General features: G+C 45.0%; 1 protein-coding gene across 1 annotated transcript; it reads right to left on the minus strand.

Annotated features, from left to right (window-relative positions):
- Vps36 (vacuolar protein sorting 36 homolog) lies at positions 1–24,642 on the minus strand. The gene is made up of 14 exons (XM_032918944.1): positions 24,490–24,642; positions 18,425–18,493; positions 16,229–16,299; positions 12,677–12,791; positions 11,132–11,221; positions 10,103–10,189; positions 7,965–7,997; positions 7,419–7,496; positions 6,412–6,546; positions 4,087–4,152; positions 1,953–2,017; positions 1,360–1,444; positions 661–737; positions 1–575 (listed from the first exon to the last, which is right to left on the minus strand). The coding sequence occupies exons 1-14, from the start codon at positions 24,583–24,585 to the stop codon at positions 482–484; spliced, it is 1,161 nt and encodes a 386-aa protein (XP_032774835.1). The 5' UTR covers positions 24,586–24,642; the 3' UTR covers positions 1–481.
- Positions 24,643–24,715: the final 73 nt, after the last annotated feature.

A 24,715-nucleotide genomic window follows, 5' to 3' on the forward strand; every position in this document is an offset into this window, starting at 1 on the left:
TGCAGTTGACTTTTTTATTTCGGTACTAAAGGTTCTTAAACTACACTGTAGCTTTTACTTCCTTCACTCGTGCCCCAAGAACAGGCACATTAGATGCAGAGGAAAACATTTACAATTTGGTGAGGTTTAGTCATGGCGAAATGATTACCTGATCTAGCTAAACATGCAACTTCACTTCTTCTTCCCCAGGGACCTGAACTCAGGAAACTGATATCTACCATGTTTCAAGTTACATCCCAGGAGTTCCATTCATCGCTACTGTAGCACGACTTTAACTGCATATTCATTTATCTGTATTTTCCTATATGTGCCTTAAATGTAAGTTTCTGAGACTGTATTTTGGGAGAGATTACGAGTTTTACATTATACTGTGAAGTTCTAATAAATTCTTGGTTTATTTGAGTTTATCTCTTAGCTCAGTGTCATGAGATGTTGGCATAATGTAAGCATATTGACAAAAAATATTTCAAGTACGGGATTCTTAGTTCTGTGTCATAAATAAATTTGGATAAAACCGTAAGCCTTCCACGGAGTCATCTCGGCAAAGGTGGCCCATCTTCTCCGCAAGAAGCAGCCTGGGAACAGAAAGAGAAGCCCCACAGTGATCTGATTACTCAGAAACACATCACGCAGCATGGCAAGGCACAAGGGCTTACTTACCTTTCTTTAGCCAGAAGGACAGACATTCCCACAAGCTTGGCAAACTCTTCTGATGTTAAGGATCCCCTCTCGGAAACCTAGCAGCAACACAGAGCAGAAAACAAAACAAACCCAGAATGAACAAACAAACAAGCAAACACAAAAAAAAACCATGCTTAGCCTAGTACATTTAGGGGAATAAATAGTCAGCACACGCAGGCACTGTTTTACTGGACTTTCTCCTAAAACCTGAACGGCCACTTTATTTGTACACTTATTTTTACGTGTAAGAGCATTTTTGCCTGCATGGAGGCACCCATTTGTGCCACAAGAAAGCTTCCACAAGAAAGTGACCACCTTTGGTGGCTGCGTCTTGGAGGCCTGCGCTTTTCTGAAGGGAAACGGGGAGTGGATCTGGTGAGGAGGAGAGTGGGGAGAGCTGGGAGGAGAGGAGGGAGGGCAAACTGTGGTGGGGATGTATTGTATGAGAGAAGAATCTATTTCAATAATAATTAAAAAAGAGGTTTAGAGAAAAAAACCTTCAGAATCTTTGACTATGGTTGCCAATTAAATGAACACATCCTTATCAATCAAAACCATTAAGGCTGTGAATGACGTTTTAGCCAAGGCAGACTCAACAGTGAACCCGGCTTCTCAAGTTGTTCTGCTTTTGGATCTTTGTGGCAAGCCCTAAGGACTGAAGGGACAGGAGTCACATACCGTCTCTAAGGCCGAGGCCACCATTTCCTCTTCCTTGTGAGTCTGAAGCTCAATTACCATGACACCACTGTCGAAAACCCGGAGCCTGGAAAACACAGCGGTGAGACAGAGTGTGGACACCTGAGGACGCGACCACAAAGGAGAGACAAACCCTGTTCAACCTTAGTTCATGGCCAGGCCTGAGGCCAATCTCACAGTGTTTAAGCCATAAGGACCCATGACAGAATTAAAGAATCCAAGAATTAACCGACAATAATAAAACAATGGACTGCAATCTACATAAGGTTTCTCCCCAGTCTGAGCTGGGGAGAAGGATCATACAATTCAGAACTGGACATGTGCACTGCTGAAGGTTCCCGGGTTTCCTCTTGGAAATCACAAGAGTGTGACAGGACACACCCATCCTGAGAGGGTGAGGGCAGGGGGACAGCAGATGCTTGCGGTACAGGGGAACTCAGGCCACATACGGCATCACCTCAAGAGGACATCGGTTTGTCTTGCTATGCACAGTGGTAAGCCTGGGCGGACTCGCAGGTCTGCTCTGTGGAGAATCGCGGTTACAGTCGGCAAACTTCCTGTGAAGATTCCTTTACCTGACAGGCAGTTTCAGGCCTTCCAGCATCTTGCATGCATTTACTAAGTCTTCCGGTGAGAGCAACTAATGAGGAAAAGAAACCCAGTTTGCACTGAAAATCAATAGAGTGGTCCTGTAATAATCACTAGGACAGATAAAAACTCAACGACATATGACCCAGTCACTTCACTCCTGAGCATATGACCAGGGATCTGCATACCCGCCATGAGACACTTGTACTCTATGGTTTGTGGCTGCTTTATTCACTATAGCAAAGAACTGGACTCAACCTACCCACTCGTCCATTGACAGACGAGAGGATAATGAAATGTTGGTGTGTGAGTGTGTGTGTGTGTGTGTATGTGTGTGTATGAAGAAATGTACATGTGGGTACCATAGAACAGGAAGAAAAAGAACGAGAAAGGCTAATCTAAGGGATGAGAAAGGACCTAATCAGGTGATGGACATACGTTATAAAAAGCTAACTATTTTTCTGGAGGGGAAACCAGGAAAGGGGATAATATTTAAATGTAAATAAAAAAATATCCAATAAAAGTATAGAATTTTATATGTTATAGAGATACACTTAAAATTGAGTGAAACTAGTTAGTACTTCACCAATGATCACAAAATAGAAAATAGTAAAATTAACATATAATATACTGCGATGTTGAAAATTACACAGAGTAACTGCTGTGATAGTAGAAACGCCATTTTTCTAATTATAATTCTGTCATGGGATTTTTGGCTTTGATGGTGAATGAGTATCTAAAATACACTTGATTCTGAGGACGTAGCATTTAAGGGGAAGCCTCATAGCTTCCATGTGGAGTGCGGACTCTAATTATGAAGGAGCTCACCGAAGTGTGCAGACCTTGGGTCTGGTTAATGCTGGTATGGTGTTTTATTTTCATGTTATTATTTTAATTATAAAAGTTAAAATGATTTTTATAAAGTTAAAAAAAGTGTTATCAGGGGTTGGGGATTTAGCTCAGCGGTAGAGCGCTTGCCTAGCGAGCGCAAGGCCCTGGGTTCGGTCCCCAGCTCTGAAAAAAAAAAAGTGTTATCATCCAGTAACTGAGTCATAAGGCAAAACGGATAAACGAAGACGCCAAGGACGCCACCCCAGCAGTGGTGGAGCACATGAACGACGCACAGGCTGCACGCATGACTTCACACTTTCCAGGACCCGCATAAGATCAAAAAGGAAAAAGGGCTGGGGATGTAGCTGAGCAGTGGAACCCTGCCTAGCGGTGACGACTCCGGGCTCGCACTCCAGTTCTGTAGTAAATAACAACAATGAAACCTTCTTGACGCGGATGCTGACCTCAGTTTATTTTATCCTTGCATTGTAAATCACAAGTAGTTCCCAGTGGCCCTTGTTTAGATAACGCAGCCTTAATAAATGGGCTCTGTGGTAGACAGAGGCACAGAGCTGAGTCACAGGGATGGCTCCAGGGCAGCCCAGCCTAAGGACGATGCTGGTCAAACGGCTGGCTCCAGTGACCTCAATCAAGTTATTTACACCTTAATTTCCTCAACCCCCAATTATCTTCAAGGCGCGGGCAGTAAAAGCAGCGTGTCACCGAGTCACCGAGGGCAAGTGCCAAGGGACAAGCCTGTGTCTGGTGACACGACGACAGCTGCCCGATGGGACCTGGGGGCGGGTTGGAAAGACATTCATGAGTCACATGAAGTGACTCAAGTCTGCACTGGACTGCGGGGCATCGAGAGACCGGAAGTGTCGGAGGCCGACACACACAGTGTGATTGGCTAAGGGATCGGAAGGGCAGCTCTGACTGACACTCAGCCAAGGGGGTGAGGCGGCTTTGCCTCTGCACCGTCTGAGCTCCTGCGGAGTTAAACCCTGCAGAGCAAAGCTGCCATTCGTTCCAGTGCGAGCAGAGCCTCACCACTTCAAGGTGACAGAACTGAGGCCCGAGGCAGTGAGGTGTACCACACAAAGCCACTCAGTGGTCACTGCGAAACCAGGAACAGAGTCTACTTCTTGGACCCCAGGTCAACCTTTTCTCCCACCGAGTTGCTTCTGAAATCAGCTTTGACTTTGACTTTCACACCCTTCTTCAGTGTGTACTCACTAGAGAGGGGAGTGATCTTTTAGCAAACAGATCATCCAAACGTGCCCTTCTTACCTCCATTCCTCGGGCTCGGTTCACTAAACAGTACACCTCTGTGAGTGACATTATTCCCCCACGCTCCTGTTTAAATGGGAGAGGACAACAATCGATTAGCACTCCTTAACAGAGATCACGATCTAAGTGAAACCACAAACTCTCTTTTAAAAAGCTGTATTTATACACCAGGGAGCCTACGACATACTTCGCAGTATTTCAAATTCTATGTATGGACTGTAACATCATTTAAATGAAAAGAAGAGAACTATACCATGTTTCAAAAGGCGTACTTAGTCTTTCTGGCTGCAGACATGCGATTCAGGTCAAGAAAGATCTGAGTACTCAGGGGCCATCTGTGTTGCCGACACAGCCACTGATAAGCACTGGAAATACCCACAAAGCCAGAGTGACACTAGCGACATGTGTCACTATTGGGTACGCTTCAACAAGCATGAACTGGTTAATTCAGGAAGAGCAGGATGGGGCAGAGCCACATGAGGCAGAGAAGGAACAAGCCTCTGGCAAATTCTCAGCCTTGTGGACACCAGTCAGTGAACAGACACCCGTAGATAAACCACCCCGTCACGGGCGAGTGCATGGAGGCCATGACAGAGTCTTGGAGAACCTTCCTGATTCTATAGCATGAGAGCTGAGAAGAGAGCGGAAGGTACTAGAGGCCATGTGGCCTGGTGGCTTGAAATGTCTCAGAGGAAGGGTCATTAAATGCCAACAAATTTTAATGTTTATTTAGTGTTTTAATTCATTTTACTTAGTAAAGGAAGAAAGTATAGAATTAAGTGATACCATAATTTTACAAGCCCTAACGAATAATATATCTAGTAATGACTGTCAATGGCTGCTGTCCGTCCATCTGTCTATCTATCCATCTGTCCGTCCATCCATCTATCATTTATCTACCTATCTATCCTATTATCTGTCTGTCTGTCTATCATCTACTTACCTCTCTATGTATCACTCACTATATATTTATATACATGTGTGTACATATAAAATAGTACATATCTACTGATAGAAATGTATAACATCCCTTATAAAATATCCTTGACATAAAATTCCTATTTATAACACTTTACAGGGAACACATAGAGCAGCAAACACATTATACTACATAGTCAGTCAACTATACTTTGTAGGATAAGTTACAGGTTTTCGTTTTTTTTTTTTTTCAAAAAGAGGTAGGAGTTAAAATAAAAAAAAATTTGGGGCTGGGGGTGCAGCTTAGGCAAATAATATTTGCCTAGGATATACAAGATCTTGGTGTTTAACCATCAGCACAAAAAACTAAAACCAGACCAGAACAACCACCAAAGAAGGAAAAAAGGAAAGAAAGAAGGAAAGAAAGAAAGAAGAAAAGAAAGAAAGAAGGGGAGAAAGAAGGAAGGAAGGAAAGAAAGAAAAAAGATGGAAAGAAAGAAGTAAAAAGAGAATAAGAGAGAGAGAAGAAATTGGGGAAAGAGTGACGCGAGTGTGAGGAATCTGGGCGTGAGAAGCAAACTGTAAGAGCAAGTGTGCACACCGACCAGCCCCTGGCATCGAGGATTGTCAGTGTTTAAGTGAGAGGCGGTACTGCAGCTGTGTTTATGGGAGACCTCCATCTATAGATAGCTAATATCTATAGGTATTGGAAATTTACATAGGGGATGACCTGGAATCTGGAGGGTGATTTCCTGAGGAAGCCAGATGACAGGCACATGGGGACTGGCGATATCACTCATAAAGTACACTGCCCGACTATCGGCAGGCCATTGTACAGACTAGATACAGAGCCAAGCAAGGGGCAGCAAGCCTCTAACCTTGGCTCTCAGGAGGCAGAGGCGGCGATCTCTTAAGGCCAGCCTGGGCTACAGAGGGAGTGCCATGACAGCCAGGGCTGTGGAGAAAGATTCTGTTCTTTTAAAAAGACTAGATATGGCCAGATATGGTGGTTCGTGTTATAATCCCAGCCCTTAGAGAGTCAGAGGTTGGAGGACAGTGAGTTCAGGGCCAGCCTGGGCTACCAAATGAGATCATGCCTCAAAGACAAACAAGACATGTATTTATACAGAAAAAGATTTTTAAAAACAGGAAAAACTTCTCGTCAGACAGACTTTAAAAATGTATAAACATCTGAAATGGAAATTGAAAGCTATTATGAAGATGATGGTCAAAAGTTAATTAATAAATATACTAATCTAATTTAATATTCTTGGAAAAAAAAGAAAACCATGTCATTTAATGTTAACCACATCACGGGGGGGGGGGAACCAAACCAGGCTGGTGAGATTCTGAGGACACTAAAATACCTGAGCCCAGGTCTGAGCACGCGGGTTTGGCATCACCCACCTCCAAGGGAGCCTGCAATATCCCGGCCAGCTGCTTGGCCAGCTGCATGTGGTACTGTGTGCCTGAGCCATAGGTTTCTCTGGTGACTGGGTTGGCTATTCCCATGCTCAGCAAGTACGACTTAAACCTGATGGTCTGTAAGAGAGGGAGAAACGCATCAGAAGACTGTGAAATCAGTCTCTCCTCACAGCATTCGAGATTCCTCATCACGAACTCGGTGTGGCTCAGGTATTTCTCTGTAGAACCATGTCTCCTGTGCTTCCATGCTGTAAGGCAGTGAACTTCCTGTAGGCCCTTGCATAAATCATTACTCTCCTTCCTTCTACCCCAGTCTATCAAACTGTTTATTTTCAAAGTTTTATGTGAGGGGAAAGTCAGGTAATGATTATGCTATTTTTAATGCTGACCAAATGCTAAAACTAAAAGCTTATCAAGGAGAAATGGATATGACCAGATCATAGCCAAACTTAAGAAAGCAGGCATCAAAAACAGCTACAAAACAGCTGGTACAAAACAGCTACTCTTTAGACAGTTCAATAGCTTTAGTTTCTACACCGTAAGAAAGAGCACTGAAATAATCTTGAGTCTTTATAGTCCTAGCAAAAAAATGAGTGTGATCTACTCTTGCCTAAGCACTTTCACCCGCAAGGAATAAAAACACGACACTGACCAAGCCATTGAGGTGACCCAGTGGGCAGCTGTGCTTGCCACTAGACCCGATCACCTAAACTCAATGCGCAGGACCTCCACGGTGGAACTGGGAGAACCGATTCTCGCAAGTTGTCCTCTGACTACTACACGCATGCTGTGCCACAGCTTGCCCTGATCAATCATCAATCAATCAATCAATCAATCAATCAATCAATGTAATAATTTTTTTGGAAAGCAGCACTGTGAGAAGCTGCAGACACAGCTCAGTGGGACGGGGAGAGAACTGGTCACCCTGAAGGACATCACTGAATTCTATTTGGTGTTTAACCCTGTAGAGATAAAACAAGCTCCCTCACCTCGTCTTCTGTGACATCACCTTGCTTCTCTTTAATCTTATTAGCGATCGATTTTGATAACTCTACCATCTCCTTAGCCTGGATAGAGAAAAGAGGAAGAACCCTGTGAGAAAGTCTACACTGGAGATCATCACGACTGAGTGCGAGTGGGCACCTGAGTGTGAGTGTGAGTGTGAGTGTGAGTGGGCACCTGAGCGTGAGTGTGAGTGGGCACCTGAGCGTGAGTGTGAGTGGGCACCTGAGCGTGAGTGTGAGTGGGAACCTGAGTGTGAGTGTGAGTGGGCACCTGAGTGTGAGTGTGAGTGGGAACCTGAGTGTGAGTGTGAGTGGGAACCTGTGAGTGGGCACCTGAGTGTGAGTGTGAGTGGGCACCTGAGTGTGAGTGTGAGTGGGCACCTAAGTGTGATTGGGTACCTGAGTGTGAGTATGAGTGGGTACCTGAGTGTGAGTGGGCACCTAAGTGATTGTACCTGAGTGTGAGTGGGCACCTGAGTGTGAGTGTGAGTGTGAGTGTGTACCTGAGTGTGAGAGGGTATGTGACCATACCTTGATCATCAGCTTGCTCAGGTCTTCAAAGGCCTGAAATGAGAAATGGGGTTTGCAATGCGATCATTTTAAGATGTTTTCAAGCAATGATACAGACATAAATTTTTCTTACAATTATCAACTTATTATTAATTGTGCAAACAACACATCTACATCATCTTAAAAATCTACTTTAAGAAATTGCAAACTTCCTCAAACTACAACCAAAGTTTTCATAGATTATTATTACTGTTCTTGGACACGGAAGAAAATCTGAATCTGGGGTGTGCTTCAGTGATAGAATGCTTTTGTGGCATCTGTGAGGTCCTGGGTTGTACCATTGCTAACATACACACAGAGACACACTGAGTAAAAAAGTCACTGTTTTTTTCTTGCTGTGAGATTAAACAAAACAAAACAAAACAAAACAAAACAAAACAAAACAAAAAACAGCAAACAAACCAAGACTGCAAAAAGCTTTCCAGGTTGAAAACGACAATGCCCAGCCTCAGGAATGCTTTTTGTTTCTTATTGAAAATAACTGGAGAATTTCTCAACTCAGTGAGTGCATAGACCCATGGTTTTCTGAAACCCAATTAAGAGCTTGCCCTTAACTGAAAACTCCACCCACACAGTGCACAGTGCACTGCCCCACAGAGCATAAACGGCTCTGCAGGAAGAGCACCCCACCTGCAAGGCTTTTTCTTTTGCTCAAAGAATACGGTAAGAACAGTTGTGTGAGACCCTTATAGGCAGCTCCCTATGCTAACACTGAGAACAAAAGGAACGTGCACACACCTCACAGGAATTTCCTTAGAGAAACAAAGGCTTAGACACTGGGTTCTTATCAGCGAGGGCCAGCAGATGCAGGAAGCCCTTTGTGGGAGGCTCCGGGCACCAGCTCTCAAACAGTCAATCCTAACATTTAAATCACACACCAACCTAGTTTTCAAAACTAGAACAAAGAGACATGGTGCAACCTTGGATTTTTACACGGACTACACGACTGTTAGTGGATTGATTTTACTTGTATAAGTAAAAACAGTGTGAGAAATCACTGCTGCATATTTTCAGAGAAAAGGATACTAAAACTCTGGGTGTACACAGAATACCTCCTTTATCAGTTGTAATCAATAAAAATAAATATAAATATCACAGTGCCTGAAAAGAACTGACTGGAAAACATTTTAAGTAATTACAAAGCACAAACAAAAGATTCCTTGTTATTATTATTATAAACCATGGAATCAGCAAACCATAAAAAGTGTGGGGAAGCATATAAAATAAACCTTTAAGCCAGACAGACGCACAGGCCCACCCGAGTATCATGCCTTCCAGGTTCCAGAGTTCTACCCTCACACCACACATTTCCATTCCGACTGTGTGGAAAGGGACCTGTCTGAAGGCACAGACACCGTGTGCTGGTCTGCAGCGACTGCGGCCTCTGCTCTGGCCACTTATTCATTTCACCAATGATCACACATGTCCGTTTTCTGTCTCAGTGGTGGAGATTGTAGGCCTTTGCACAGCCCGCCCATCCTTCTACCTGGTGAAGCCAATGCCTACTCAATTTTCTGGTTTGGATTCCATCTTCCTGTGGTTAACAAGCCTTCCTTGACCCCCAGATGTTAAGGGCCATGTCATGGGTCCCTTCTGGATCCCAAATTCTCTCTTCACAAGGTGTGTGTTGCTGCCAATACACCAGTTCGCTCTCTGCCTACCCAGTGTGATCTCTGTCTACACAGTGTGGAGTAGCCACAGCTCCTTGTGCAGGTCCACAGTGTAGACAACAAGAACTATTTCCTAAATAGATCAGGCTCCGTACAGAATATGATGTCTGTGGAGGATTCCTTGAGGTGTGAGAACCCATAAAAAATGGAAATACTTTATTTCTTGAAATGGAATAATTTATTTCATAAACTAAAAACTCTATTTTGAGCATCTCAACGTCCTTCAGAAAAAGGAAATCAAAGAATAGAGAACAGCTCCCTATTCTGAACCATCTCTGTAGGTGTGATCACAGAGGGAAAACAATGCTAAAATACAGAAGGCTGAGGTGGATCTGCTGTAGGAAACGGGACACTGCAGAGCTGCAGGCAAGCTAAATATATTCCACATTACGGGATGGAACCAGCTGTAAAAGGGCGTTTAAGGATTACCTCAGAAATGTTTTTGTCTGTTTCTTTCCTTTTTTCTTCAAGTTTCCTTTCAATGCCTACAATTCCAACAGCTCTTACTCTTCCTGGCTGGAAAAAAAAATAGGAAAAACAAGTAGCTCATAAAACCTACAAAACGGGAAGGAAACAAAACCCTTTGTAAATGACGCTGAGTTTTCAAAGGTGGGAAAGACCCCACAAAGAAAGCGGCAACAACTGCGTCTCGCTTCCCTTCAAAACACTTGTTTCTTTCTGGTTGCACGTCATGACCTTCAAACATCAAAGGGAAAAATAAATTCATAATCAACGGCAAGCGTGCTTTCTCTACATGTAAGGTAGAGTTAAATTTCTTATTCCCTTTTTAATCTGTGGAGATCTATCTTATATTAGATAGTTAAGAATTTATCAAATGCATAAAAACTGTAGCTAGATTCTTGTAGTTGGTAAGCTGTTAAGCTATTTTCTCACATGTGAATGCCTGCCCATAGTTGGAGGATTCATTGAGACGAAGTCTTAGGAAAATTCTTTTTTTTTTCCAATTAGAACTCTACTGTTTTGTTTTTTACAACTTTGTGATCACAGAGAATTCCTCTTCTTCCTCCTCCTCTTCCTCTTCCTCCTCCTCCTCCTCTGTGTGTGTGTGTGTGTGTGTGTGTGTGTGTGTGTGTGTGTGTGTGTGTGTGTGTGTGTGTAGACAAGGTCTCTTTATGTAGCCCTGGCTGTTCTGGAACTCACCATGTAGACCAGACTGGCCTTGAACTCAGATCTGCCAGGCCTTGTGTCCCAAATCCTAGGACTAGAGGTGTGCACCACCACCTGGCCAGCGTCTTCTTATGGAGCACACGGGTACAGAGATGAGAACACTGTACCAGCTGAGCCTTGTGTCTCACACTCATAATCCCAGCACTTGGGAGGCTCAGGTAGGAGGACCCCCTTCAGGACTGGGCTATGCACAAGTTCTAGGTCACCCTGTCCTAAGAACACAAACAAAAAGGGAGATACTACATTTACAAATAACCTCTAAAAACATACCTGGGGTCCTTTCTTCGTCTGTAGTGACTGGGAAACTGGCACTGTCTCCCATCTTCTGTGTGTCATCTCCTCTGATAAACGCCTGTAAAACTGTAACACACACACACGCTTGAGTGAGTCGGAGGCAGCCACCACAGACATTCTGCTAAACACGCCTTCACCACACGGTCTGCTCAGTCAGCAGCAACAAGACCCTTAGACACCAGCGGAGACAAAAGCTGGTTTCTAGGATCAGCTCCAGAAAGCTCAAAGAAACACACACACACACACACACACACACACACACACACACACACACACACACACACACAGACACGCACACATGCACACACAGAAACTGGCCTTCTACATAGAGTGGAGTTCTCTCCCCACACATGAGCGATACTGAAGTGACACCCAATCCTACATATGTGGAACACTTTGAACCATTTTCCACAGAAGCCGCAGAGAACATAAAGTAAAAATCAGGGACAAGCCAGGTGCAGAAGCACACACCTAAAACCCTGGTAGGCAGATCAGTGCTAGGTTATCCTCCATTATATAACAAATTCAAGGCCACTATGGGCCACATTATACTCTGTTTCAAAACACAACATAAAACAAACCAAAATCAGGGACAAAATGTGGCTAAGTTTTTTAAAAAAAATACATTTTTCCTAATACAATGAGAACACCGTTGACAAAGTCACTTCACCTGGCTTTGAAACTGCTCTGCGGGGACACTCAGTGAGCTACAGAAGCTGGCGTGAGGTGTCGGGGACATGAATGTGCCTGCATTTGTCTTAAGAACAAGTGTCCAGCAACTTCCTAATTAGGGTCCTCTAAAGCTTGATACTGGGGCCTCCTGCTTGATCATTTTCTGTATGGGGCTAACCAACATGTTACCTGCTGCTGACTAACCAACACCAGTCGCCTGCTGCCGACTAACCGACACCAGCCGCCTGCTGCCGACTAACCGACACCAGCCGCCTGCTGCCGACTAACCGACACCAGCCGCCTGCTGCCGACTAACCGACACCAGCCGCCTGCTGCCGACTAACCGACACCAGCCGCCTGCTGCCGACTAACCGACACCAGCCGCCTGCCTGCTGCCGACTAACCGACACCAGCCGCCTGCTGCCGACTAACCGACACCAGCCACCTGCTGCTGACTAATTAACATGTTACCTGCTGCTGACTAATTAACATGTTACCTGCTGCTGACTAACCGACACCAGCCGCCTGCTGCTGAGCTTTCAGATAGGTCAGTTTAATACCTTTCCATGCACATTCATCGACCAACCACTAAAAGCTTCACTAGCCATGGAGGGCCACCGCCCAGGAGGTTTCCAGCCTCAGATGTAACCGCACCCTCTTGCTGCTCAGTTTTTGATAAGGATCAAAACACAAATTTAGTTCTGTTTTTAATGTGGTTTAGAACCCGGTACTTTGTCATGCTGTCTCCTGCCATGCTAACACACACACACACACACACACACACACACACACACACACACACACACGCAGACTTTCGCGTGAGCTGTACTCACACGTGAGGAGGCTTACCTCGATCTGACCATGCTCTTTGAAGGAGAGCTTGATGTAGGAGTTCTTACTGCTCTGGAATGGGCCGGGTTCTTTGTTAGGAGGGGCTGGGTGCAGATGAACCACGATTTTGGCACTAATGGAACAGCAAATACATTGACCATTTTAAAATCACTAATTCTGTTTCCCATGACGTCTCGTTTACTTGCTTATTCGTGTACTGCTCTAGGGTAGCATCTCACTGGGTAGCTCTGGCAGACCCGGCACTTCAGTCAGGCTAACTCCCAACACAGCAATCCCCCTGCTGAGATTGAAAGCAGGAGCTGCCACAGCGAGCCCTGTGCTTTAAGCTTCTCTTAGAGTTTACATGAAAACACTGAATTTCCTAAAAGACATTCTTTTCTAATTCATATTCAGGATCATTAAGGCCTGCAAGAATAAACCTCCTAAGATATGAACAACAACAAAAAGAAAGCAGGCTGAGAAAGGAGACAGGCAGCAGACAGCACCTCTCTATGGCCCCTGCACCAGCTCCTGCTTCCGGTTCCTGCCCTGTCTGAGTTCCTGTCTCAAATAAACCCTTTGCTCCATAAGTTAAAAAAAAAATGACACGAACTAAATGAAACAAAAGTATGGCTTTTAGAAATGAATTCAAAGTAAGTCCCTGACATTTTGAGTGGCTGGTGGCTCCCTATCTTCACAGCATCCCGAGTTGATAGAGGTGTAATGAATTCTACCAATGCATCCTGCCTTTCTTACTTGAAAACACCACGTGAAAAGTTATCTGTAAAGCAGGCTGGTTGGTATTTTGTAAAAACCCATCCAAAGCTAACATTCTACAGTGTCGTTGGTTGGAAAATGGCAGCAATGACCTAGAAGACTTGGCAGTAAAACAACTTTCAAAGTGTGGCGATCTAGGGAGACGAGCTTCTACCATGTGTGTGAGTAGCATCACCTTCAGTACAGTAAGTACAGTACCGGGCCTGCCTCACCATGGTCTAGCCTGGTCTACCCGATCCTCCCTTCCATGCAGCCTGCCTCAACCCCTACCTCCAGACACTAGAATAAGGAAAGACATCCCATGTTCATGGATTGGAAGAATGAACACTGTGAAAATGACCGTCTTCTAAAAAGCTACTTGCGGATTCAACAAAATCCCAATCAAAATCCATATGCCGCTCTTCACTGAGACAGAAAAACAAAACAAAACAAATGACCAAACTATCCTGAAATTCAGATGGAACCAAAAAGGACCCCAGAGAGTAAAAAAAAAAAAATAATATTGAGGAGAAAAAGAAAAGGCTACTGGAGAGGAGAGGTTGCCATTCCGCATCTCGACACACGTTACAGAGCCACAGTAGTAAAGACATCATGGTACTGGCCCAAAACAGTTGTGTAGAGCAACGGGACGGAACTGAAGACCCGAGAGCAGCACGTGACTTCAGCAATTCAATAGTTGACAAAGACGTTAAATAAAAGACAAAAAAAAAAACCAAAAACAAACAAACAAAAAACCCAGTAAGTTGGAGAAAAGAAAACATCATCAACAAATAATACGGGGAAACTCGAAGCCCGCATGCAGAAGAACGAAATCAGACCCACGCCTACCACCTCGTTAGAAAACCAGCTCCACACGGACCAGAGGCCTGAGTGCAGAACACTGACTGGAAGGAGCGTTGACAGTGCCCTCCATGACATGGGGTAGCGGGGGACTTTCTGAGTCAGGCTCCATTTGCCCAGGAACCAAGGCCAACAACTGACAACGGGAAAGTGTCTGCACAGCCGAAGACTCGGGCGGAGGTGGTGCACACCTTAATTCCAGGACTCCGGAGGCAGAGCCAGGACAGCCTCTGGGTTCGAGGCTGGCCTGGTCCACAGATCACGTTCTAGGATATCTAGGGCTGTGCAGGGAAACCCTGTCTCAAACAAAGCAAAATAGGAAGGAAGGAAGGAAGGAAGGAAGGAAGGAAGGAAGGAAGGAAGGAAGGAAGGAAGGAAGGATCAACTGTGTGAACAGGAAGCCCACAGAATGAGAGTGAATCACTGTAAGCTCCACTCTGTCAGAGGAATACCACCTGTCTCTGTGTATCTCTATGTCGCTATATGTTTTCTCTGATGACAAATGACCCGTTCAAATAACACGCTTGGGATCTGAACAGAGATTCTTAAAGGAAGAAAAAAAAATGCCTAGGAAATCTCCTCCCAAAATGGTCATTTTCCCTAGCAATTGGGGAAATGCAATCAAAGCAACTTTGAGATTTCATCCTTGCCCGGTCAGAACGGCAGAGGTGACAAAGCTGACAACCAACGCTAGAGATGACACAGGGAAAGGAAAGCCTCATCCACTGCTGCACCAGATTGCAGCCCCTCTGGAAACCAATGTGGAAAACCCTTAAAAAAGCTCAAACCATCTACCACGTGACCCAGATACATCACTCCACGGCTCACCGCCGAAGGACTGAACACCTCAGAGCACAGACACGGGCTCTGTCATGTCACTGCTGCTCTGTTCACAATCCCTAGGAAATGCAGCAACCCAAGCGTCCTTCAACCCGAGGACGGACAAAGAAACCGTGGCACGCGGACGCCGTGAGCGGCGCCCTTTGGCTGTGGAGAGAGGACCGTGACCTTTGCAGGTGAGTGGACGGCAGCAGAAAAGACCATGTTGACTGTGGTGTCTCAGGCCCAGAAAGACGATGCCCCATGCTCTCTCTTCTGAGGCCTTAACCTCTGCAGGCGCTCCACAGCAACTATGTATCCCGTAGTAACCGCAGAAGCCAGGAAAGCAAACGGGACCACAGTGGGGGAAGAGCGATGGAGAAGTTATCTGAGTAGCAGGCTACAACTGATGTGAGGGGAAAGCCGGACAAATGGGGGGGCGTGTCAGGAGGCATTAATTAGGATGCAGAAGAAGACAAATAGAAAGGGAGGGAGAGGGTAGTAAAAGACAGAAGGGTATCTGAAAAGTCATGAGAAAAATGTGACAGTACTCACTCCAGAGCCACAGAACATCTAACAAAACCCCGACACCGGCCATGAGAAGCGCTGCTTTGGGTGCTCGCTCAGGGTGTCTGGTGACTCCTCAGACAGTCTAGCAATCGCTGCTGTCCTTGGTTGTCTCTCAGGGTGGGAGGTTAAGTCCCTATTGCTGAGGACACCACGCACTTCAGACACACAATCTGGAGGATCCAAAATGGTTCTGGCTTGAAAACCTCCCTCCCCACAGTCCTATGCAGCGCTGACCCTGTGAACCACAGTCCTGCCCAGCTCTGACCCTGTGACTGTAACAATGAATGATAACCCTAAGGGAATGGGGTTATCAATAAGTTATCAACATTAACAGTTCTTTCCGCGGTTGAGGTATTGCTGGGTTTAAATGGAAGACAAGTGTGCTTGTGGAAATACATTTGGTAACAGCAGGGCCACATTACTTTATGACACAGGAGAGTACAGCAAACCTTACTACTTTATTAAACTTCAAAATGAGAATAAGGCGGAAACACACCCTAAAGGACCTACTGACCAGTACTGTGACAGGAAATGGCTTTGTGAATGAAGACTGCTAGAACTCACCTCTTCCCAATTCCAGCAGCCTGCTCCTCGATGAATACAATCTGCGACAGGGGAATGGCCATGCAGCACTCCTAAGAGGAAACCAACAGAAAAAGAGCTGCCTTACACTCGTCAGAAGGTCGAGTCCAACAGTGTGCTGTTCCCTGAGAGGTTCTTAAAAACAACAATGCTGTCTGTAATCCTTAAAGGAATTGCTCCCTCTCTGCCTGGACAGGGAGGCACACGCCTGGCAAGCACTATTCCAGCTACTCTTCCATTCGTCTTAGTAAACGTCAGGAGAATTAAATGAGATTCCATGCTAGCATTTTGGAGCATGGGAAGACCCAAGAAGAGTTTTAAAGGCAAGCGCAGGACTGACAAGATGGCTCAGTGGGTAGAGGTGCCCGCCCCAAACTTAAAAATTTGAGTTCAGTCCCTGGGACTCATGAGGTGGAAGAGAGAACCAGTCTGCAAGTTAAGTATCTGCTGGTTACCCCCACGTGTGCACAGAGGTTCGCCCACACTCACACACACTAATAAATAAGGTGTAACTACCCAGGTGGTGATACATCACGATTGTGTCACGAGCAACCTCAGTACTCGTGAATCTGGGACAGGAAGACTTCAGGCAGAGCTATGCAGTGAGACCCAGTTTCAAAAAATAAAAGTAAAGGGGGCTGCAGACACGGCTCAGCAGTTAAGGGCATTTGCTTCTCGTGCAAAAGGCCAGAGTTCGGTTCCCAGCAGCTGTGTTGGGCAACTGACGATCACCTGTCAGTCCAGTTCCAGGAGCCCAGTGCCCTCCCTGGGTATCCGCACACACGTGCACATACATGTGAGTGCATGCACATACCCGTCAGTACACACGTGTAAAGAAATTACCTAATAATACATCACTTTTAAGTAAAATAAAACAGTAATAACTACCTTTGTTTTTGTAGTTGGTATATTTTTTCAAGTAAAATTTATGAATTTTGAACATCTCTTTTGTAAAATATGATCTATAGCCGATGTAAAGTAATTCACCATTTGTACTGTTCAAACGTCTAATTAAAGAGAACCTGCGTGAAAAAGTTTTGATGTAATATTTCTTATATGAAAAACAAAAACAAAACAATTCTAGGGAGTGTATTTTATATGGGTGGTTTTTCTATTTCTTTTTTTTCCATTTCTTTATATTTCTATTTCTCTATAATTTCCCCACATTAGCTAGGTTGTATGAATACATGTGTATACAGTTTAAGAGAAAATACTAATGTAGCTTTGTTATTACTAACTACAAAAAGTTCACTTGTACTAGCACATGCCTACAATCCCAGTTATTTGGGAGAGTAAAAAGGACCACTTGAGTTCAAGGTTAGGCAAGGCATCACAGTAAAACCTTGTTTAAAAAAAAGTTAAATTTAATTTAAATCATTATACTGACTTGTATGTAATAGACCCATGCTCAATCCCCAGCTCTCACGTGTTAGCCCACAACTATGTTACTGCAATTCCAAGAGATTTGCGCCCTCTTGCGGCCTCTGTGGGTACTGCACACACATGGTGCAAAGACTTAGGCACTTAAAACCCGGAACACAGCCGGGGCCGGGAATGGTTAGGAAAACAATGATAAGATCATTTTAGATTCCAGACCGGACCCTGCTGAGGGCTGCGACTTTCAAGTTAAAACTCTTTGGAATGAAGACATCAGCTCTGTGCACATACACCTCAGTCTCTCTAAAAAAAGGGTGAGGGGTCTCTGCCTCCGTGGTACCGGGGAAGGTTTTCTCAGCGGCCAGGCGGATCCCTGCAGAACGCTCCTCCCTCTCAGGAACCTGGCACGGCGGGTTGTTCAGAACACATACTACCTTTTTAAGGATCCTCACAGCTGAGGAGAGGATTTCTCTCCCCTACACTGAACCATGCTGTAAGAGTGGCTCGCTGCTGTCTGACAGCAGAAGAATTAAGCACCATTGCGCTCAGGAGGCAGAGGCAGGGGCAGATAGATCTCTTTTGAGACCCAATTGGTTTATATAGCAAGTTTGTGGTCAGACTAGGCTAGAGAGTAAGACCCTGTCTCGAAACAAAACAAAAACAAAAGAGGGAAAACAAACTGAAAATCTTGAATGGGGGTAGCAGGCACCCAGCCGGGTCAAGGCCCCCAGTGCCGATCGACACTCCTAATGCACAGATAACTGAACAAAGCCCAGAGCAGATGCTGAAAGTGTCTCTTACATTGTTTTTCTGGTCTCTCCAAATCAGCCGGTGTGTACTAAGGAGAAGAGTCCCAGCATCAAATTTTATCTAAAACGATAAGATCGTCACACAAATATCAGTATCACTCCATATCACCCAGATTTCCTTACTCGCTAGCATATAATATGAAATTATTAAACATTTTAGAATGAGGATTATCACAAATTAAAAAGCAAAGCTATACACTTCAAAAATATAAGTTATATATATCATAATATATAATTACATAATGGATATATATACATATATATGATACACACATATATAATACACATTATAGAATTATGGAAATTCTATGAAAAAGACATAATCTAGATTTACAATCAGGAATAGTTAAATAAAATATATCCTTAGTACAGCACACACGCTAAAGTTAAATAAGAGGTAGAGCCTCTTACGTTATCACGGAACGCGAAGACGGAACTGGAGGGGAAAAGGAATTTGCAATGTACTACACAGAATTAAATTCTTCAACAAAATGTGTTTTCCATGTGTGTGTATACACATCTCTAGATAAGGACCAAAAACAGTCTTTTTTTTCTTCTTTTAGATTTATTTATTTATTTCATGTATGTGACTACACTGTAGCTGTCTTCAGACACACCAGAAGAGGGCATCAGATCTCATTACAGATGGTTGTGAGTCACCATGTGGTTGCTGGGAATTGAACTCAGGACCTCTGGAAGAACAAATGCTCTTAACCACTGAGCCATCTCTCCATCCTCCCTCCCCCCCAAAACAGTCTAAAACGAGTGCACGGTTAACAATGGTTATTTTGGGAAAGGTGGGAGGAAATGGGAGGGAGAGAAAGAAGCAAAAGATCCTTTTTAAAAAAATGGATATTTTTATTTATATTTCAAATAGTATCCCCTTTCCCAGTTTCCCTTCTATAACCCCCCCATCCCATCCCCTCTCCCCCTGCTTCTATGAGGGTGTCCCCACCCACCCACCCCTTCCCGCCTCCCTGCCCCGACATCCCCTACACTGGGGCATCAAGTTCTCATCAGGACCAAGGGCCTCTCCTCCCATTGATGCCCATCAAGGCCCAAAGGACTCTTTTTTACAGGACTTATTTTACTGTGTGCATGTGTGTGTATGTCTGTGTGGAGTGGGTGCACATGACTGCCAGTGTCTGCCAAGGCAGAAGACAGTGTTGAATCTTCTGGAGCTGGAGTCACGCGGCTGTGAGCTGTGCTAGGAGCAGGCGGTTGGTCTGGAAGACCAGTGCTGTCAACTGCTGAGCCATCTCTCCCCCAGCCCCCTCTCCTTCGTTCTATAAAACAGAGCGGGTGATTGTACAATGAGATTAGAATTTTAAGATATCCGTATAAAAGAAGATCCAGAAATAGACGTAAACATGTGTGGAGGTTTGTATATACTTGGCCCAGGAGTGGCACTGTTAGGAAGTGTGGCCTTGTGGGCGTGGGCTTTAGTCCTGGCTGCCTGGAAGCCAGTCTTCTGCTAGCAGCCTTCAGAGGAAGATGTAGAACTCTCAGCTCCTCCTGCACCATGTCTGCCTGGATGCTGCCATGTTCCCGCCTTGATGATAATGGACTGACTCTCTGAACCTGTAAGCCAGCCCCAATTAAATGTTGTCTTTGTAAGACTTGCCTTGGTCATGGTGTCTGTTCACAGCAGTAAAACCCTAATTAAGACAAATCCCGACTGGTGGGCTTCAAGCACTAAAGAAAATGAATACGGGGACTGTATACACTATTCAATGAGGCCCACCCCTGTGCATTTACATGTGTCTGACAGGATGCCACTGACTACAGCAATCCTTCTGATCCTTACTATGTAGCCCCAGCTGTCCTGGAACTTGATATGTGGACCAGGCTGGCCTCGAACTCACAGAGATCTGCCTCTCAAGTGCAGGGGTCAAAGGTATGCACCCCCATGCCTGGCTAGTCATCCAGATTTCAAAGTAGTAAAAATGTTTAAGATACACAGAGAACCAAGGAATGTGGCACAGTCTCTAGACCGATTTTTTTTTAAATAAAAAAGGAAAGTTGAAAAGTATACATTGTATTTCAATTCACATATATACATGCATACATATAACATATATGCATACATATAACATATATGCATATATATATTATGTGTGTGTGTGCTTACTGCCCCCAATATGATGGTATTTTGAGTTCGAGCCATTGGGAAGTGCTTATGCTTGGACACGGTCGTCATGAGATAGGAACCCAGTGATGGAGCAGAGTCACTGTATGAACAACAGATGCGAGCTGTCTCTGCAGGCAGGAAACCAGGAAAGGTCAAGGTGCACACAGTGGTTGTCTGCAAGGAGAGGAGCCTCAAAGCCCTAAACCTCCCAGCATCTACCTAGGACACTCCCTCCTCAGAACTGTGAGAAAGAAAGTTCTAGGCCTCTGCGCTTGTCCCCCAGTCTGCAGCACTGTCATAGCATCCCAGCTGAATAAGAGACACCTGAGTTTCTGAACGGTTTTAAAAACGCTAACGTGGGCTGGGATGTACTTGCTGATAAACCACCCAGCACGCAGGAAGCCGGGGTGGGTCCCCGGCACCACAGACACTGGCATGGCGGCATGTGCCTGTGAGCCCATCACTCTGGAGGCGGAAGCAGAAGGTTCAAGGCCAGCGTAAGCCACGTAAGACCCTGTTCTCTCTACTTCCCTTATAAGAGATAAAAATACACTTATACAATCACAAAAAAGATGTCGTCTATGTTTTTATGATGGAAGTTTTAATTTCATAGATTATTTTTCCTGAAAATTAGACAATAAACCAATTTAGAGTTAGGATTCAAGAGATTAATAAATTAAATACTCTCAATTCTGTTAAAATGAGAGAGAGAAAGAGAGAGAGTGTGTCACACATACACACATATATATTCATACATATATACATGCTGGAGGTTACTATTTCTATAAATACCAGAGAGCAGAATTTACCATAAAATGAGGCTTGCTTGCATCTTTTCCAGGAGTGTTTAGATATCTCTAAAGTTACAAGGCTGGACCTATTTTGGAGGCTATCTCATACCACACACTTATGAAGGAAGGTTTTAGCAGTAAGGATCCAGTTCATTACAAATAATGACAGAATACTTCTGAGTTCAAGATTATGTGGTTAAGAATGTTTGTTACAACACAGACGAAAATCAAAGCATGGGTGTGGGGTGAGGGGATCGTGCAGCTGAGAATCATTTTCTAGCTAACTTGCTTCTGTTAGAGGGCGAGCCAATGTTCTTCAAGGATCCGGCCCGAGAAGCTACCCAGGTTCCAGTGGACAACCCTACAGCTTCAGTAGACAGCCCTCCATTCCCAGTAGATGGCCCTCCAGCCCCAGTAAATGGCCCTCCAGTCCCAGTAGATGGCCCTCCATTCCCAGTAGACGGCCCTCCAGCCTCAGTAAATGACCCTCCAGCCTCAGTGGATGGCCCCACTGCCCCAGTGGATGGCCCCACAGCCCCAGTGGATGGCCCCACAACCATACACATACTGACAGCACTTAAGTGGACCCAATGGGTTAAAAAAACAAAAACAAAAACAAAAAACAGAGAACATGATATTAGGAGGGAGAAGTGACAGTGGGGATAGGGAAGGAATGATGGGGAGGGAATTTGATCAGTACAGTATTATGCGTGTCAGAAATTCTCGAACAGAAAAAAAATGTATTAAATAAGTAACCACTAGGAGCCTTATCAAGTATCATTCTGTAAAACTGTGAACATTTTTTTTTACTACATGTATTTTTGTTTGTTTACTGTGCATATCTATGGGTGGATACGCCAATGCCATAGCATATCCAAAGGTTGGGACAATCAGGAACTGGTTCTCTCAGCATCTGAGACCTGGGGATCACACTTAGGGTGCTGTCTGCAGGTGCCTTCCCTGACTGGGCCACTTTGCCAGCCTTGTCTCATCCCCACCACCCTGGAGGGCATTCTCTGTGTAGCCCTGGCTGTTCTAGAATTTACTCTGTAGACCAGGATGGTCTCAAACTCACAGGGATCTACCTGCTTTTGTCTTGCATCATTCTTAAACAGAAGTTAAGGTATGTATTGTGTTATCACATTGTAAGGGATCCATGATATTTTATTACACTAAAGAGTAAAATTTCCACATATAATGTTTATATCAAACCTATGTACTCTGCCAAAAAAAAAGTCTTCTGGGTAGTAATGCTAATGATTATTTCAAATTTCTTTTTCTCCTTCTTACTTTTTTAAACTTGTACTTAACCAACACTTGTTTGAAACAACAACAACAAAGGAACTGACATATGTAACTTCACGCAAGGCTGAAATATATGCACTTTTTATGTTAAACCAAGCACACACGGGAACACGCCTTTTACAACCCACATATACCAAACACTTGGACACACATTTTTAAACATTTCCTTTCTAAGAATAAGATCTACCTGGGGCTGGGGATTTAGCTCAGTGGTAGAGCTTACCCTAGGAAGCATAAGGCCCTGGGTTCGTCCCCAGCTCCGAAAAAAAAAAAACCAAAAAAAAAAAAAAAAAAAAAAAAAAAAAAAAAGATCTACCAGCAGTTTAAATGCACTCCATGAGGGCTTTTTCCTGCTTCGGTTTCTGTTGCTGTCATAAACACCATGACCAAAAGAAACTTGGGGAAGAAAGGGTTTTCTCTCCGTTTACAGTTTATACTCCACCAGGAAAGGAAGTCAGGGCAGGAACTCATGACGGGAACCTACAGGCAAGAAAATGTTTAAGGGTTGGGGATTTGGCTCAGTGGTAGAGCGCTTGCCTAGCAAGCGCAAGGCCCTGGGTTCGGTCCCCAGCTCGAAAAAAAAAAAAAAAAAAGAAAAGAAAAAAAAAAAAAGAAAAGAAAACGTTTAAAATAAAAAGAAGTAATGCTCAAGTACTTCTAGCACGTAATCCGGCCTCTCTCTCTCTCTCTCTCTCTCTCTCTGCTAATCTGATTTACACAAAGCCAAACAACCGAATTTATATTTTAAGATTTTTTTTTGTTAATTAGTAAAACTTCACATTTGCAAAACAAATGAAAACGTGAAAGGGCACCATGTTCCCGTAGATCAAACAGTTCTGGCTCGGAACCACTGCATTTTTCATCTTGAAATGCTTAGGTCATGCACTCAAAGCCCAAGCCAGAGTATATACCACGGCTGTGTCAAGGAGCAAGAGGAAATGTGAAAGGCTCTTGCTGTAGTGAAGAGATTGTCCAATCGCTCCCTTTTGGGGTCTCGTGTAGATTCTTATCTCAACCTGACAGACTAGTTAGGCTGGTTCCTGTTTACTACTCAAACCCGGTACAATCTAGGTTCACTTAAAAAGTAACTCAAACTTTATTGAAGCAGTCGCGGAGAGGAGCTTGCCTCAAAGGCAACAGTAGCACATCCCATACCCTAAGTCAGGGGTAAGATTGCTGTAAGAACTGACCAGGAAAAAGTATATCATGGTACAGAGGGAGGCTTCATTTCTATAGCAGCGAGGAAGGCGGAATGCCGCAAGTGAGAACTGAAAACTAAAAGTGCTTTGGGGGACGCAAGCTCTTTTCCCACTCCTGATTCCAGGTCGTACATTTAATTCAGAACAAGATGGCATGTGTTTTCCAGGTACAGAATACTTGTATTCGGTGTTTTCTCTTATTCTTTGCGAGCCGGGCTCTTAAGATTTAAGCTTGCATTCCAAGGCAAGGGCTTACTGCATTACTTCATAGAACAAACGAAGCCTCGAGCCCACTTCCTAAAGTAATCACAAAGCAAACAGAAAACCCCAAGGGGCTGGACCCTGTTGCCTCCTTCGGAGATCCTTTTGGACGAGGGACCCTGGCTCAGCCCAGAACAAATCATCACCGGTCCAGCAGAGGAGGGTGGGGACGGCGTTCCGGTAGCGCGCTCGCCACAGGGCGGAACTGGACTGTCCCGGGCTGGGTCCGGCCGAGACCTCCGCTCGCCCGCGCCCGGGCTCCGCCGTCTACCGTGCAGTGGGAGCGGCGGGCCGAGGCCGGCAGCCCAGGGCCGAGGATGAGGCCCTGCCCAGCACGAGGGCCCGCGGGGCGGGGCGGCCTTCGCCCTACCTTCTCCTCGCCGTCGTAGACGCGCACTCCTCGCTGCTGGATCACCAGGGTCTCGTTGATCTCCAGGAGGCCGCTGGTCCACACGAAGCGGTCCATGGCCGCCACCCGGCCGGCCTCTGCCGCTCGCCGGTGCTCCCAGGCTGCGAGCGGCGCCCCCTGGTGGCCGGCGGGGGTGGGGCGCCCCCACACGGACAGGCGACGTGAGGGAGCGCCCCCTAGCGGCGGC

Source organism: Rattus rattus, chromosome 13, assembly GCF_011064425.1.
Source record: "Rattus rattus isolate New Zealand chromosome 13, Rrattus_CSIRO_v1, whole genome shotgun sequence".
NCBI lineage: Eukaryota > Metazoa > Chordata > Mammalia > Rodentia > Muridae > Rattus > Rattus rattus.

What these genes read in the sequence shown, in the direction of transcription:
- Vps36 (XM_032918944.1), bottom strand. Translation starts at nt 24,585, where the DNA reads ATGGACCGCTTCGTGTGGACCAGCGGCCTCCTGGAGATCAACGAGACC. An exon ending in AAGAGCATGGTCAGATCGAG is followed by an intron (nt 11,222 to 12,676) that starts GTAAGCCTCCTC and finishes TGTGTGTTACAG; the next exon opens with TTTTACAGGCGTTTATCAGA. An exon ending in TGAGCAAGCTGATGATCAAG is followed by an intron (nt 7,497 to 7,964) that starts GTATGGTCACAT and finishes TTCTCTATCCAG; the next exon opens with GCTAAGGAGATGGTAGAGTT.